The 17,830-nt window shown below is 34.4% G+C and overlaps 2 protein-coding genes across 4 annotated transcripts in view; both read right to left on the reverse strand.

Moving 5' to 3' along the window:
* Positions 1–1,529: 1,529 nt before the first annotated feature.
* Positions 1,530–17,830, reverse strand: part of LOC105265637 (actin cytoskeleton-regulatory complex protein pan1) — an 18,859-nt gene continuing 2,558 nt past the window's right edge. For all 3 annotated transcript variants that reach the window (XM_011303221.1, XM_011303222.1, XM_011303220.1), the window contains exons 2-9: positions 17,382–17,643; positions 7,297–7,359; positions 5,248–5,315; positions 4,953–5,067; positions 4,433–4,592; positions 4,213–4,355; positions 4,014–4,144; positions 1,530–3,556 (exon numbers count right to left, since the gene is read on the reverse strand). In XM_011303221.1, the coding sequence (XP_011301523.1) occupies positions 3,190–3,556; positions 4,014–4,144; positions 4,213–4,355; positions 4,433–4,592; positions 4,953–5,067; positions 5,248–5,315; positions 7,297–7,359; positions 17,382–17,639 (1,305 nt within the window). In that variant the 5' untranslated portion in view covers positions 17,640–17,643 and the 3' untranslated portion in view covers positions 1,530–3,189. The remainder of the gene's footprint in view (positions 3,557–4,013; positions 4,145–4,212; positions 4,356–4,432; positions 4,593–4,952; positions 5,068–5,247; positions 5,316–7,296; positions 7,360–17,381; positions 17,644–17,830) is intronic.
* On the reverse strand, positions 5,449–6,633 carry LOC105265636 (cold and drought-regulated protein CORA). The gene is made up of 4 exons (XM_011303219.1): positions 6,558–6,633; positions 6,050–6,209; positions 5,900–5,965; positions 5,449–5,705 (listed from the first exon to the last, which is right to left on the reverse strand). Exons 1-4 carry the CDS (start codon positions 6,606–6,608, stop codon positions 5,590–5,592), a joined length of 393 nt encoding a protein of 130 aa, XP_011301521.1. The 5' UTR covers positions 6,609–6,633; the 3' UTR covers positions 5,449–5,589.

Below are 17,830 nucleotides of genomic sequence, written 5' to 3' on the forward strand. Positions count from 1 at the left end.
TGTCTAATTCGCAGCGTGCTTGCCTATCACGTCGACGGCCAGGGTTCGATCCCGCCAGGATTCATTTTTTTTTTTTTAAATAATTCCTATTTTCAATATATTAAATAATTTTTTTCATTGAAATTCCACAAGATGTAGCTTCCCCCTTCCACTCGTTCTCCAGTCGGCTAAATTTCTATTAAACAAATAAAAAACAAAAAGCATTCAGACACCACAGCATTGCGTGTGGCTCCCTCCCTCTCTTGGGGTGCAATACTACGATGCAGCTGGGGTCCCTCAAACCCCCAGAACTGACCCTCTACTTTAGTCAATCCTCTATGGGCTCCACGGCGACGATCTCCAGCGCTCCATCGAGGGACGTGTCAGGTGGGTCAGGAAATTCATCTCTGACACCTCGCAAAATTTATCAAACTCCCGAATATATCCGTAGTCGAATGGTAAAACTCTATTTAACCTTAATTTTAAAAAAATTGACATTTAAACTAATTCTACTAATGAAAAAATTAGTGTTGACTAACTGAAAATTTTTACAGACAGATAATTAATTAAATTATTTAACTGATTAATTTTGAAAGCTGTTGTAATAATATATGGATAATTAATGAATTAATTAAATTATTTAACTGATTAATTTCAGAAGATGTTGTAATAATATATGGATAATTAATTAATTGTCAAATAAATTTGAAGACAATCCAAGGAATTTTCCGTAGCAATAAAATAATAATAATTTTTATCAACTCCTCTTTATTGGATTTGTCCGACTGATTAAACATCGCATTATAAGTTCATACAGATCTAGTTGTCTCCCAATTGTTCAATTTTTCTCGACAGTCAATCGAGTAAAACTACTAAAAATAGATTCAGATACCCTAACGCTCAGGATAAGCCGTTACAAAGTGCGGGATTCACTCGACACATTTATTTCTCGCAATGTCATAATTTTGCGAGAATAATCATGTCGATTTAATTATTCACCAACAATTTATCCAGTCTCGACAGACTTCTCTAGAAGCGCGCATATAAAATAAAAAAAGCTACAGTGTCTAGCTACTATTCTACCTTATGTATTTTAATATCACGATATAAACTTGTTAATTCATTAGTCAATCAACGCCTCGATTTAATTTTTTATTACCACATTCAACCCAAGGGTAACCTACATAATAAAAATTTTAATACTTCATCATTGACCACGAGTTTGATTCAAGTCCATTTTTCAATCGTCAATCGGCTTTATGGGTGAATTTCTTGGTGAATTTCGTGAAAACGAGGCTTTTATTTAACTCAGAACATGTATAAAAAATTAACATCAGAATATAGACACGATTGTTTAATTCACGAAGAGAAAAATTCAATAAACAATGCGAATTTACGAGTGGTTTTATCATACCTAGATTGATAAGAATCCGTAAGTAATCCCGAATTAATCTCAAAATAAGAGAATTATCCCAATAATATTTATAATATTTAATGTGGGTTCATTAATTTCATCTGAAATGAAAAAAAAAAGAAAAACAATTGCTGAAAAATGAGAAATAATTTTTCCTCGTGTCACCACAACGGATTATTGTTCCATAATTTTCAGTGAATATTTCTCTCGGTGTGTCCAACAGATTATCGTAATGATCATTACGATAAAATATAATGGATCGTTTTATTATTCCGTGGATTGCACTCGTTACCATCACCTGGTGCCCTCGAAGGACAACCGGAAGATCGAATGATGGATTTGAGTGGCTCAAGGTCGCCTCCACCAGCAGAAGACAACATGCACGGATTATTTTTTTTTTATCCTTTTTTCCATGTATTTTTACTCCAGCATTATTTGTATTATTTCGTTTCGTCTCTCGTATTTTCGGTTGACGGTTTTACATTCATTTTTTTTTTTCGTTTTCAAGTACACGTCATCGGTGAGAGTTCAGCACGCCACGTACTCGATAAAAATTGACATTTCTGAATGACTGAGTTTATCAGATTCTTCATATCCTACACCAGAAATTTCTAACCGATAAATATCAAAATTTAATCGCCAATATTTTTTCCATTTTCACTCCGTCCTCCCCACCCTACACTGGGAATAACGACTTTACGGTTGTAATTAATGAATCTGATTGACAATTTCGGGTGAGTATAATGAATATGACAGTGAAAGCAGTGAGTACTTGTGTGGAAAGCTAAAAATTCGTTACACGTGATCTAAAACCGTTATGAGTATTAATGAATCGTTGATTAATCTAATCAGCTGTTATCAACTAATTTAAATGAACCCCATAGGTATCTTCCGGCGACGATTCAACAATTTGATAAAAATTTCAACAACGATGTAATTGACTTCCTAGGGTAAACTAGCCGAATCGACTAAAGCCAATAAATCCCCTAACATTTTGATATGTGCGTCGAGATCTTATCGTTATTCTCAGTGTTACTCACTCGCAATTATCGAAGAGACGCTAAAGCCAAGTACAACTCCCCAATTTTCCATTTATTTAAAAATAAAAACATATTACACAACGCGATGGTATAATCCCACGATTATCCGATGATTTCTATCACTTTCTATCACCTTTTGATATTTATTTCCACCTACCGAAGTACTAATTTTGATTTCAATCATTAATCTCCGTGGCATTTCAATCATTAATCCATGAAAATCCCTACAACTTCCATAAATTATTTAAAATACTCTAGTCTAATTAGAGAACGCAGATAAATCGTTCGATTGAACTCTTAGGCTAGAAATGCATTGTTCCTTATCAAAAACAATTGACCGAAGGAACATTTCTGGTTATTTATTTCACCCGAAAAAAACCTAAACCTAGAAGTCCTAGTCGTTTCAACTAATAAGTTAACTATCCAATCGTCGAATATTTTATTGATTCCTTGTAATTTAGTTTTGGCCACTGCTTGAATCCGTCAGGGTCGGCGATTATTTCCATTATTTCCATTCTTTCCATTATTTCCATTATTTCCATTATTTCTATTCTTTCTATTATTTCCATTATTTCCATTATTTCCATTATTTCCACGAGCTGTCACCCTTCAATGCTTTAAGCCGTCATTATCACCTAAATTATCAAATCCCTTTTATTGTTATATATTATTCATCATCGTTACTCACTGGATTTTGGATTGAACGTTGGCAGGAAAGGGGTTGAGGGTACAACAAAGATTTTTATTATTGGATTATTATTTATCATCCCTGAGGAGTGACTCTTCCGCTTCCTTTCGGCGTGCTTTAGCCTCTTTCTTTGCTCTCTTTTTTTCCTCCTTGGCCAATTTTTTCGCCTCCTTGGCTCTAGCTTTTTCCGCTTTTTCCTCCTCCTTTTGTCTGGCCTTTTCCGCTTTCTCCCTCTCTTTCTCCTTTTCCTTCTCTTTTTTTGATTTTTGCACCTCTTGAGCTACTGTTACCACTGTTCTAGGGGCCGAGCTCGGCCTTTTTGTTGATGCACGGGTTGATGCTGATGATGATGATGATGAGGGAATTGGAGGATTGCTCGGAGGGACTCGATGGGTTGGCGATATCTCCAGTTGAGTCACTATTTTCTGTGCGCATCTGCAATTCAAGTACTCATTAGCATCTAGTATCTACCTTCTGCATCGATTCACTGTTCTACTGATATCCCCTGAAGATGAACCGATAAAATAAAATTCTACGATTGATCGGAACCATTTCTTCATCAATTCTTCAACATCCGAGAAATTACCTCCACATATTCAATTCCCATTTTTCCAAAAACCTCGGAATCTAAAAGAGATAGCGCAACATTCATTCGACCTTTTTTGTAGATCTAATTGAGAGCTCGGAAAAACTTTATTACTAATTTTTCGATATTTTCATTAGTTTGGGAGATATTTCTGTAAAACTCAGCAGAAAAAATGAGTCCATGAAAAAATCTAGGACTTTCTTTCGCGAGAGTTTTTAGAGGAAATTGATCAATCGGAGGAATCGGTTCGGTTGATATCGATTTCCTGTTTGAAAGGAAGGGAAAGGAAAAGAACAGTCGAATTACCTGAGCCTTGTGGAAGCTTTTCCAGCGCGATAATCTCGCTGAAATTCTTTGATTGGTGGCAGTCGTCTCTCGCGATTGTCTCTTATCGCATCATCGTCTTCAGCAATCTGCTGAATGGGATCTTGATACTCCTGAGATTAAATGTCACCCTCAGTATCCACATTATCGATATCAAACTCTCAATTATTTTTTTTCTCACCTGTATTCGCATTTTCATCGATTGCGTTTGGGTCCTCCGAAGAGTTGCACCTGTCGGTTGTCGCAGTCGCGTGGGTTTCGACATGGATGAACTCCCTGAGCTGCTCGCTGATGATGACGTCGCTGATGACACGGAAGACACACCTGGGGATGAAGAAAACGTGAGGATAGGGGGGTGGATGGGGCGAGTCATTACGTAATTCAATTAATTGAGGGCTGACCAGATATGGAGGATGATCCACTCGCCATGGAGTAGAGCGATGCCGACGCTGGGACTGATCCTGGGACCCATCTACCACCTCCACTGGTACCAACACCTCCACCCATATTGTACTCCGATGCACTCTGAGGCAGCACCCACGACTTTCCAGACATTGAGTACTGGATTTTTTATAATTAAAATATTTTAATTAATGTTTCAATCTACTGGAATTGGCAATTACAATTTTTCGAGTTTCAATCGTCAAAAAATTACTGGATTGAAACTCAGACATTTTTCAATTACTTATAAATGAATGGATAATTAAATGACTTCGTTGTTATTGTTATTATTATTGATTATAATAAATACTCAATTTTCATTTGATTTTATAAATATTTTTAGAATGAATGAAAATTGTTGGAAATCGATAGAATATTTGATAAAAAATTATAGTTTTCCGGTTTTATATTTTATACACTCGCATGTTTATTTAATTTTTATATTGTTTGTTCGGTGAGATAATAAACAATTTATCTTACGTCTCTGGGGATTAGCGTCTGCTTGAGCCGCAGAATTTTTGCTCTGCAAATGACGCATCGGAGTGGGAGCAGTCGCTGAGAAACTGCCATTTGTATTGTTTTCACAAAACAACGTCTAAAAATTGTTAATTAATGTAATTAATTGAGGGAACAATTTTTTTTTTCCAATCTTAGGGGAATTTTTCTGCAATTATCGCATTGACTGGGATTTCGGGACATTTTTGTCGTTTCGTGGGAAATCGGCGAGAACTCAATTTTTTTTATTTATAACAATTATTCTGAACAATTGCCGTACCTGCAGACAACTCGATGGCCGCAGGGCGCAGTCTGCATCGTAGCTCTTGCGTTGACGCAGATGACGCACTGCAGAAATGAATAAATTATCAACAAAATGAATATTTTAGCACACGCAAAAGTTATCAATTCAAAAACTTCATTAATCAACTAAACTCCCATCTAAATAATTACCAAATAAATATCAAATTAATTTATCCACTCAGTATCAATCCATAAACTTTATTAAATCATCAGATTACACAATTATTTGTCATTTTACTTCTCAATTGTTTAATTTTTTATTGTTTTTTCTTTCTTAATATCCAGTAATTAACCGATTTGTTAGTGTTATTGTTATTAATTATGATTTCTTGTCTTGGATTTTGCTGGACCAACTGCCATGTCCCCAGCCATCGTCCCACTCATCATGTCCTCCATGTCCTCCATGTCCGCCATGTCCATTATCATAACAGCCACCTATAAACAAATTCATATTAACAATAAAAAATAAAGCATCCAACAGAATCAATCGAATTAATTATTAAAATAATTAAATTACTAATACTAATAATTTCAAGAAATGAATTGAACTTTTTACACCTCTTTGTGATTAATTTTATTGATTGTAATTTATTTTGATAATTTGTTTAAATAATGGTGAATGATTTTACCGTATCCTAGAGCAGCTGTTCCGGTGGATTTGTCAGAAGATTGTCGACGATTTCTATCATGGGCTTCTGGATTAAATAATTGTTAACAATAAAATTTTGTAAATGAATTGACAAATCATTTAATTATTATTCAATTATTATTATTATTACCATCTTCTTTCCAATAATTTTCAGAGGCTCTTCTCATCCGTCCCATTCCCCCCATCTGCCTCATCCCTCCCCCTCTGGCCCCAATTCCATCATTTCTTCGTCCATTTTGTCCAGCCCCCATCCCCGCCATCGACGGCATCGGCACCCTGGCCTGGGCTGTCTATAAACCAAAAAATTAACAACAAAAACTCGAAAAACAACAACAAAAAACGAATCACTATCGAAATCTGATAGGTCAATCTAAAATCAATCGATAACCATCGATTTATCTCGAGACCTATCGATCTCAGGTGGAAACGCTAAGGAACTTTTTTGTAGATAATTAAAATCTGAACAAAAAAGGTTTTTTCATGTTTTTCAATTAATTCGATAGGTTTCGATATAAATCCACGATTACGTGAGGAGGAAATTCCGGAAATTTGGAAAATTTATCATTTCGCTGTTTAGCGTTTTAAAAAAATTCCCAGGCTTCGCTAGCTTTCGGAAAATGGAGGTAATGAGTACTTACCACTGCCGCAACAACACTCGCAACAAATAATAACACAACACACCCCTTCATCCCTGTCTGTAAATAGACAACTATAATTTTCCGAACGCAACGCGCGTATTTATAGCGGGAGACAATCTCCAAGTAGTTCAGGTAATTTTCCCAATTACCGTCAGACATCGCGGAAACGTAATAATGAGAGGATATATCAAGGCCCCTGGGGACTCATTAGATCGTCAAAACTTATTTTTTATCACTCAATTCTCTTCTCGCGCATGCAAAAACGGTAATTCTACCTAGAATTGTCGCAATGATCACGTAACTATCGTAAAATAAAACGGAGATACAAGAATTACCCGACGAAGGCCGAACAATATGTCACAAAGAGAAATTTTCGTGGAAAATCAATTAAATAATCATTTTTTCCCACTCTTCATGTTTATTTAAAAAATTTGACAAAAGTTTCAGCAATTGAAATTTCATTCACTCCCACAAAAGATTTATTCATTCAAAATTTTATTTTTTTCTTTTAATTGGCCAGTATCAATAAATTATCTAACAAATTCAATAAATTCATTAACATCTTGTGATCTTATTGTTAAAAAATGATTATTTAATTTTGACCCGGAATTTATTTGAAATTAAAATAAACATTTATTTTAAATACAGAAAAATTTGAATTTTAGGTAGACTATTATTTTTGTTGGGCCGAATATTTATGAAAAATTTTGTTTATTTATAAAATTAGGTGAGTACTCACTTCGTCCTCTTGCGAAGACGCCATTTCGGGTTCATTCTCCTCCAACTTCGTCAGCAATTTATCCTGAAAACCCGACAATTTCCACAAATTATTATCATCAATCGATAAATAAATAACTTTCCAGTTAAATTTATTGCAACAAGTAATCAATATTGCATCCGGCAACGCCATTTCTCTAAAATCCGTGGGACTGATTCATGACACGCAACAATTCAAGTTCACACGGACAAATAAAATATAAATTATAAACAAAGGTCAAGGATAATAATAATTAATAAATGGAATAATTAATTTATTCAATTACCAAATTCCTAATCATTCATCTTTACAAAACTAAGGATAATAATAATTAATAAATGGAATAATTAATTTATTCAATTACCAAATTCCTAATCATTCATCTTTACAAAACTTTTCAATGAATTTTTCTTTTAGCTGAAAAATTCATGCACAAGAAAACAGAAAAAAAAAGACTAGAACAGAAAAGTTCTAGTCTTTTTTTTCTGTTTTCATTTAATTCAGCCCTTTTTTTAATCAAAAATATTTATTGGTACGTTTGAAAAATTGTTTTGGAATATTCAGGATTAATGGATAGATTGTGGAGAGGTATGCAGAGCATCGCACGTGTCCGATGGTACGTAACAGTCTCGTGGTGGTTATGGACCAGCCGTTAGGTGTGTTATGCACCCCTATCTGGGTCAGGGGTGGTTTCCAGATATTAGGGGATGATGCGCAAAATATCCCCACTACCCCACTGGTCCATTCCTTATCCTGCATTCCGCATTACTCGTGAAAATATTAAAAAATCGGTATAAATCGACAACAACCGAGGGTTGGAAAAATCATTAAAAATGTACAGTAAATATATTAATAATTAATATATATTAATTATATATTATTCGACAACAACCGAGGGTTGGAAAAATCATTAAAAATGTACAGTAAATATATTAATAATTAATATATATTGATTATATTTTATTATTCATTTATATATTATTAATTCGATATTGAATTTGACAGAAATCAATTTTAGTTATTTATTCCGATTTTTTCTCACATGCTAGTATTTTTACCGTTATTCCCGATTTTTTATTGAGAGTTTCATCTAGCTCTTTCATCTTCTGACATATTTTTGTTTCATTTCATCCCCTCGTACCCCAATTTCCCGCGGCGGCTTTTGTCTGGCCATGGCAGATGTTTGGACTGCCTCAATACCGATCCGAATAGCAGTTCTATTTCAGCTCTGGGAGCCTCTGATGTCTGCGAAATCATTCGAGGACTAATGAAGAACTTGGCTGATGAGTTTCTTTTAATATTTCCCACGAAAAAAAAAACTCGAAAATAATAAAATCAAATAAAAAATAATAAAAGAAAAAATCGTTAAGGAAAATTTCCTGGAAAATTGAATTTAATTCAATCTGTAATCTCAATTATTTTACTGAAATTATATAATTTATATTATAATTATATGTTATAAATGAAATTATTTAAATTGTGAAAATCAATTCTTCAATTCAATTTTTGTTGCAATTTTTTATTTTAAATTTATTGATTAAATTTTCTGATTGGAGAGTAATTTTTAAATAGTGCAGGTGAGGGGTGGCTACCCCTTTCTGGATCTAGGGATTTTTCCTCGTCCTCTTGAATTGATTCTCGCTGATGCGATAAGAGTTAACTATCGAACTGGATCGAAAGGTACTGCAGTACCCAATCGCTCGTAAAGTTCGATGAGGTTGGGATTTCAATGAATCTCCAGAGTTTTCCCACACCCTCAACTTCAGAGATTCTCCCCCGACTTTTCATATTAATTACTCCATTATTCACATCGTTTATGCAATTAATCCCATCATTAAAGACCGCAGAATCAGTAAAAATATCGGTATTAATAAAAAAAAACACGTGAAACCAAGAAATTTTTCAACTTCCCAGAATTCTTTGATAAAATTTTCAATTTTCCGTTTGACTTTCCAAATAATTTTCGTACAAATACAAGTGATCGATTTTAAACAAAAAATTTCCTTCATCCTGCGACGATCATCTCCAGAGGATCTAGTGCCATTGAAAGTGAGGGAGGAAAGGAAGTTTAATGTGAAATTGAAAGGTCGAAAAGAGAACCGATCGATTGGTGAAAATCATTGTAAGAACAAGCGGTTTAGTTTTTTACCGATGTGAACTAGAAATAAGAGAATCGGGTGAATTTATTCCCGTCAGTTTGCACCGAAGGATCAGAACGAACGGTTCTCCATTATTTTTCCACATACCGATTTCTTGATGCCATCGGAGACACAAAAAATATGATACTCTCATTCTTCACCCCCCTGTTATGTCGGCTCATCGTAATTAACACAGGTGATTATTATTGCGGAATCGTTAAAGCCGAGAAGACGATCGGTTGATGTTTAATTTTTTATCGATTATCAATCATTTATTTGGTGATCGGCAAGTGCTATGTGATCGAGTGGTTGAATTCCTCCGGAAAATACGGGATTTAATCGTTTTAGTGAGCGACAGTACCAGTGAATCTGAAATTTCCTCAATTACTTTAACAACTCTTTGGAGTAAAATGGAAACAGCCGATGCCAACGAAGCATGACACCTGGGGTTTTACCTGCATTTTTTTTCTCTTTTTTATTCACTTTTTGTTCTCTCAGACACAAACAGGTGCGAAATCGCTGAGAGTTCTCTTTATTGCAGTCGAGTTATTCCAGAGAGTTCACCTAATTTTCAGCTCGTGCTTTTCCTTTCATCTTTTCTTTGGATTCAACCGTAAAAATTCGTAATTCCACGCCATTTTCCCCAAGACATGCTTAATACAAAATTTTTTAATATTATTTATCAAGGAAATGATTAATTTCAGTCAATCGTTTCGTCAGTTCCTCCTATAAAAATCCTTCGCACAATTTATCCATCCATAATTAATTAATTAGTTAGTTCATCAATAATTGATAATAAATTAATTACTAATTACTAAATGAGTGAATCAAATGCGTCAGTTCCATAAAGTGCTGTTCGGAAATTGATACTTTGCGTTCTCGCAATTTATAATTATTAATTAATGAATGTTAATGATTAATTCTAGGGGGTAGTAGACTGAATATATCGCCATTTCCCACTGGCACATGCGCTTTGTGCTGCAGTATCGAAGTGGATCGTGATATAGAGTTTCAACTTTACACTAAGTACGCATTTCGTAATTCACCCTATCTTCCCTCTTCTCTATTCGATAATTTATAATATTATCCTTTTGTGTTTGCAGGAAAAATCCGATGAGACCGAATGTTCTGAAGCTCGGAAATTCGAGAAGTTTGCGGAACAGCTTTTTCGATCCATCGAATCCAACAATCGTTTTTATTCATGGATATGCGGAGAGAAGTAACGGAAGAAGTGCCATGGCTATTTTAGCCGGTAAAATTCCCCAATTCATTAGCAATAATGAATAAATAAATTTCAGTAAAAATTCCAGAAGAAAAATCGATTTTTAAAATCAGTTTTCTCTCCTCAATTTTCCGATTTTTATCTAGTTAATTCAATTCTTCCTTTTCCATTTCTGATTATTTATTTATTATAGAATATTTTCAATATGAATGTTCATTTAATATTCGCAATAATAATTACCTCAAGCAATAATTATTCAGTAATGAAATTTTTCCTTGAAATTTCAAGAAAATTTTTTTTTGTCATTTTCACAAAATCGAATAAAATAAGAATAAAATCTCCCACAATATTAATTATAATATTAAATTATATTGCAACAACAATGCAATAAATGAACAATCCCATTACCTAATTAATTCAATGATCAATTATCCCCATATTATTATCAATAATATAATCAACCGACTGGATATGATTAATAATAATAAATTTGAATCAAATTCATTGTTTTTAGTGAATAAAAATGGGAATTATTAATAAAAACTAAAATTGTTGTATCGAGTTGATGGGATTTGAATTCTGTTTTCTCTAGCTTATCTGGAGCGTGGGGAATACAATGTGATTCTTGTCGACTGGGGAAAGCTCGCTGCTTTGCCATGGTACATAACAGCTGTCAGAAATACAAGACAAGTTGGCAGACATGTTGCACGATTTGTCAAGTGGCTGGATGACAATAATGCTGTACCAATGGCAATGCTCCACGTCATTGGTTTCAGCCTAGGTGCCGAGGCCGCAGGTTTCATGGGAAAAAGCCTAGCACCTAAAAAGGTTGTGCCCTGTGAGTTTTAAATAATCGTAGCTATATATGTACCTAATAATCATACATATACATAATTTTCCTTAATTAATAATTTTGTAAAAATAATGTAAATGTATCTATGATAATTAATTCATTTTTGATAATTTTGGGACTAGACATCTGATCGCAATTGGCATTTAATACAAAATTAATGTTTATTGATTGTTTATGATTGTTGATATGATTTAATAATTTTCAGTTTGTCCCCGAAATTTCAAAAAAATAAAACACTTGGTGAACCGCAGATGTAAACTAAAATTTTCCCCAGAGTAATAAATTCTGCAGATAGTGCGTTATGTCTTCGTTTCAGCGTCGACGATATATTTTTCATTTTCGCTTGAATATCCCGGAGAAACTGCGATACTCTATCGACATGGTAAAAGGCGATAACTTCATACGACGTCCATTAATCTCGTTTACTCCTCGGGATATTGAATTGGCACTAAGTTCCTCGGAATTGTAGGAATACTCGACTCCTCGGATGATAATAAAACACCAGAGGCACCGGAAATACGAGATGAATTTTTTTCCCGTCATTCGTCGATTAAATTTATTTATTTTTTTCATTCATCCATTTTTTAAAAATTATTCATTCAATTTATTTATCTAATTCAATTTATTCATTCAATTTATTATTCTCTTCATTTATTCATTTAATTAATTTATTTAAATTCATTTATTCATTTAATTCCCATTTTGACGTGACTGACCTTGAAATAATGATTAATTTATTCTTCACTATTTTATCGTTAGAGATAATTATGAATTTTTGAGTAATTATTTAAGGGTTAGTAATAATTATTGAGACTGATTTGTTTGAAAATATAATGGTGATGCTTGTGATAATTAATTTTTTATAGATCGGGAGGATCACGGGGTTGGACGCGGCCTATCCACTTTACATGGACACAGGAATGGAGGGGCACTTGACGGCTTCCGACGCCAGTTTCGTCGACGTAATTCACACCGACGGGGGACGATTCGGATTTCCAAACCCCATAGGACACGCCGATTTCTACCCCAATGGTGGACGACCCCTTCAGCCCGGATGCCCCGACATCTCATTCTTCACTACGCGAATCGGCCAATTTATTCGGCACTACGGTAATTATAAAATTCGAATAAATTATTACAATTAATCCGACTAATATGAATTAATCCAATCAATCCTATGGATCCAATTGATTTTATTAATTTAATTAATCGTATTAATCATTTTGTCAAAAAAATCGGTTGAATTTCGCGCCTTTTGTGTCATTCAAGATTCTGGGATTCCCCGAAATTCCTCAAAAATTAAATTTCCCTAGAAATGAACAGATTTCTCATTTTTTCAAAATGAAACCACGACGGCGATCTAATTCCAATTGATTCAGTTGTCTGCAGTCACAATCGTGCCTGGGAATTCTACGTGGAGTCGATAAAAAATCCCACAGGATTTCCCGCCACGAGATGCACAAAATGGCGCCCAGAGGTGCGAATGTGCAGTTGGATGCCCGACGCTTTCATGGGATTAGCAACAGACCCGAGAAATCGTGGAATATTTTACCTGAAGACAAACAAAATGGCGCCGTTCGCGCGGAACTTTACCGATTTGAGAGGCCGGTATTTTTGAATAAATTTACTTGTACCGATATCCTCCATTAATTAATTACATTCCATCATTAAAAGGGCAATAATTCAGGCATGGCGAGTGAAGAGAGAGGGAAAAGAGGAGAAATTTTTGATTGACTTTAATCAGCTGATTCTTCTCGTTTAATTAGAATAGTTTGATTGGATTAATCTATTAATTTTTGTCGATCGATGGAAAAATCATTTTATCTCCCATAAATATGTGGATCCGGACAACAACCCGGGGTTCTACTCCATCGCTGAAATATTCAGGCGGACACGTCGATAACAATTGCACCTGGACTCTATAGACCTTTCGGGGACGACTTCATCGAAGAAAATGTATCGCCGGTTTTCAGAGAAATTTTAAACACGAATAAATTTATATTCGCATTATTTTTTATTCAAATGGGTTCTAAATCATTGTTGGGTTCTAAATGATTCTGATAATGTACGTGGAGGAAGGACTGGCAATTTTTAATGCGATATCGATTGCAAATCGATTTCCACACGAACAAATCGGTATCGATCTTTCTGAACGGTTGAGAAGCACCTGCGCTAATTGATCAAGTGTTCATTTTTTTATTTTTAAGTGAAAATTATATAATTCCAAATTTATATTAAATTTATCTCCATTTTTTAATTAGGAAAATTGAAGTCAAATCGGTTCTTTGAATTTTTTATGAAATCGTAATTTTGAAGTCGTTCAATCACAAAATTACGAAAAATATTGGAAATTCGAGAAATTATTTCCGAATTCTCGACTTGAAGAGAATTCAGGAATTCCAATAGAGATTTTTAATAAAAATCGATAAATTAGATTGCAAAATTTCAAGATTAATGGAAAATATTTTTTTCTTCAATTTATTCCATCCGCTTTCTTAATTTGAAGTGTAATTTTAATTTGATACTCGTGGTGATTAATCTCATTCGTCAGAAGTCCGTTACCATGAATGAAAATCGATCCACAACGTTGAAACTTTCAAACGGTTTCCGGTGAAAAGTCTCGTAGCTTCCGGCCATGTTGTATGCTTTTGTGCTCATCGATCAGAACGTACGGTTCAACAACGGGAAAAAAAAAAGACCGGAGTATTATTGCAATTTATTAATGCGGACTTGCAGTCGCAGAGAGATTGAAAAACGTCTGGAGTCGTGACTCAAAAAAAAGTGAACGACAAATAAAAAAAACGACAATAATCCCAAAAATAATTGAATTATAATATTTAAATTATATTAATAATTCTCATTAAAAAGTAAAAATCATAAAAAATAATTATTAAATTAATAATTCAATTATAACAATTATAATTCAAATAATAATAAAAATAATTGAAATACGAATTTCAATTAAATCCCACGGATTTTAATTACCGATTTACTGGATAATAAAATAATTAATTAATTACTTCAAACAATTATTAATAATTCATTGGGTAATTAATTCTTTGATTTATTATTTGATCGTTGTGAAATTGTTGAACTGATGTTTTGATTGGAGTGAGAAATATTTTTGGTTAATTGTTTGGAATTCGGTAATTGTAGAATTTCAAAAATTCGGGGAAATTTTAATTAGCAAATTTGGAGAATTCAATAGCAAAAATTTGGGGATAGAATTTTGGGGGGAATATAATAATGGATTTGTCATGCGATGATACATTGTTATTTCTGCAGGTTGAAGGGGCTGATGCCCTCGGGCACTCACCCCTCATTACCGCAAATGATGGGATACTTTGTCACGTGCATACGATATACTTTTTTCATTGTGTCACACGTTTCCTGAGAAGATACCATTCACACGAGCGAGCCAGAATTTTCGGTAGATCAATATAAAAATTGAAAAGTCTAGTTCAATAACTGGATTTCTGGTAACGTCTCGCATTTACTGATGATCAAGTCAACAATAGGTCGACTTTTTGAGAAGTACCTCAGAATCTAAGACAGATAACGGAATTTTTCATATGACCTTTTCTGTGGAGGAGAATGGGAGCTACAAGAAAGGTCTCTATAAAAGTTTCGCTATATCTCTTAGAATCGGAGATATTCCTCGGGAACTGAACCCGCGAGGGGCGAAGGGAAGCAGTCCATTTACTTATCACCGAAGTTTTCGAGATATCTTTGATTCTGAGAGAGATAGCGACTTTTTTGTGATTACCTTTTTTGTAGCTCTCACTACTCCCTACAAAAAAGGTTCCGCACAAAATTTCGCCATTTCCATTAGATTCAGAGTTACGCCTCGAAATATCGATTTACGGTTAACGTTACCTCAACTCAATTATTTCCACTGTCATTATAACGCGCAATTGAGTCACGAAGACGGTAGTTACGCCCTTCTGCCTCTTTTTCTCGACCTTCAGAAATTCTTATCGGCGTTTTTTTCAGAAAAATATATAATTAATAAAATAATCATTAAAAGTCGCGTGAGGACGCGCCTCGCGAGGCGCGAGACCTCAAGTCATGAGACGTAAGATCAACAGAAAATTTTTCTCATTACGCATTATGACCTGATAAAGGTCACGCCAATTCTGAGTTAAAATCATCATCATTCTATCTCAAGATAAATTTTATCGCTATCGATATTTCGATTGCAGCCCTTTGTCTATAATAAAATCGAATACGTCAAACTTCAGAATCGAAATTTGGAAACTAGATAAAATCGTAGGAGTAACGAAGGATTTTTTACCCAGTGAAAGAAAACAAAATTCTCTTATCGCCATCGGCACGAACGAACATTGAGCGGAGGGAAAAAAACGGGAGTGTCTGGCCAATGACCCCAGGAAAATAATAGTCTAGTAATTCTGAATCAGGGGAACTCCCGCTCGTCTTGGGGGGAAAATATTGACTTTTTGAAATTTATTCCATACAATTCCATAAAAAAATTGTAATCACCGATTTTTCGAAAATTCCAGTGAATTTCCTCGTGAGGAATTCCCCAGAAATCCTCTTTCAAAAATATTCAACCGGAAATTGTTATTATTATTGTTAAAATCTAGAGGAATTTGAGAATTCCAGAGTTTTTACTGGAATTCTGGAATTTTTAATGGTTTCAATTTTTTTTTTATTGAAATTAATTCAGTGTTAATCGAAATTTGGAATGGAATTCCTCGGGAGTTTGAGGACAACTTTTAGAAGAGGTACGATTCGATGTAATCGAATGCGAATGTTTTCGACACTTCCGTGTCATTATTTGATAGCCCTGAAAGGTATAGACTTGAGATGAGATACGATAGTCCCATTGTGATAGTAACTGGAGACTAGTTCAGAATGAGAATGTGCACCTGGAGATAATGGAAACGAACATGAGAAGAAAGTCGTACGAATTTTCACTGCGATGAGTATTTCTATTGCCAAAATAAATTATTTATTACATCTTGAACAAAAAAATTGAAGGAAAACCGACGAATCTCTCTCGAAATTTTAAACAATTAGATGATAATAATAATAGCGATGATTTTGAATATTGAAAATTAAATGCTAACGATTCTCAGAGGATTTTATGATTTTATGGGATATTTCAGAAAATTAAACAACCATTGAATGAGCAATAAATTGCCGTTGGCTACGCCTTAATTTCCATAATTTCCAGATTTCCATATATTTTTTATGGAGTAATTGAGGAAAAATTCACCGTAACCATCGATTTTAACATAAAAATTGCAACTTCCGATTGCAGTAAATTTCTGCGAAACTGGGATGCGATAAAAATTTCCAAGAAGTGCAGCAAAAGTACTAGGAAAAAATGATGACTAGTGTACCAGAGTAATTGAAATCACTGAAGAGCGATGGAATTTAATCGAATTTAAGTGGTTGGCTAATCGAAATTATCTCCCCCAATTTCCTTCAATGAGACAACCCCAAGAAAATTTAATGAAGGCAGGGATTATTGGGTTACCCCCTCAAGAAAAATAATTAAATAACAATTTGTCAGCTCCATTCTCATTTGCATGTGAATGAAATCACCTGGAATTTAATTTCCCGGAATTCATTTAAAAATTACCAGCGAAAAAGATGAGTAGAAATTCATCGTCCACAAATATCTCTGGATCTCTGAAACTATTGATTTTGGAAAAAAATACGAAAAGAGCTTTTTTATCCGAAATTTAATGAGCTATAAAAAATTCTTTTAGTGTTTTCCTCTGGAGTCGACGGTTCTCGAGATACAGCGGCAATTGAGGGAATACGAGATTTGAGGGAATTTTTGTAATTTGTTGCTGAATAAAATATGAAAATAAAAAGGACTCACAATTTTATGATGAAGATGCTGCAACTCCCGCTCGGTGATTCGCCTCCTGGACAATTCCCGCTGCTCCCTCCGGTACTGACTGTATTTGTAGAAAAGATACATTCCGGGAAGCGCAAGAACCACCAGGGGTTTCATAATTCCCGCCCTACCACCCTGGCCATTTTGTCGAGGTCCCTCTTCCCCAGGGGGTTCGTCGGGATCCTCCAACTGCCCAACATCTTCAACTACTGGTTCTTCCCCTTCTTCCGCTGTTGGCATCTCCCTAAATCCCCAAACAACACATAAATCAAAAAAAGCTTTCAGTACTCATCCATAAATAAATCGGAATCTAACAGAGATAGAGAAAGTCTTGTCAAATCTTTTTTGTAGCTCTCACTTTACCCCACAAAAAAGTTATCGAGGAAAATTTTGATATCTCCCTTAGATCCAGAGATATTCCTCGATAACTG

Source organism: Fopius arisanus, unplaced genomic scaffold, assembly GCF_000806365.1.
Source record: "Fopius arisanus strain USDA-PBARC FA_bdor unplaced genomic scaffold, ASM80636v1 scaffold00031, whole genome shotgun sequence".
NCBI classification, from domain to species: Eukaryota; Metazoa; Arthropoda; class Insecta; order Hymenoptera; family Braconidae; genus Fopius; species Fopius arisanus.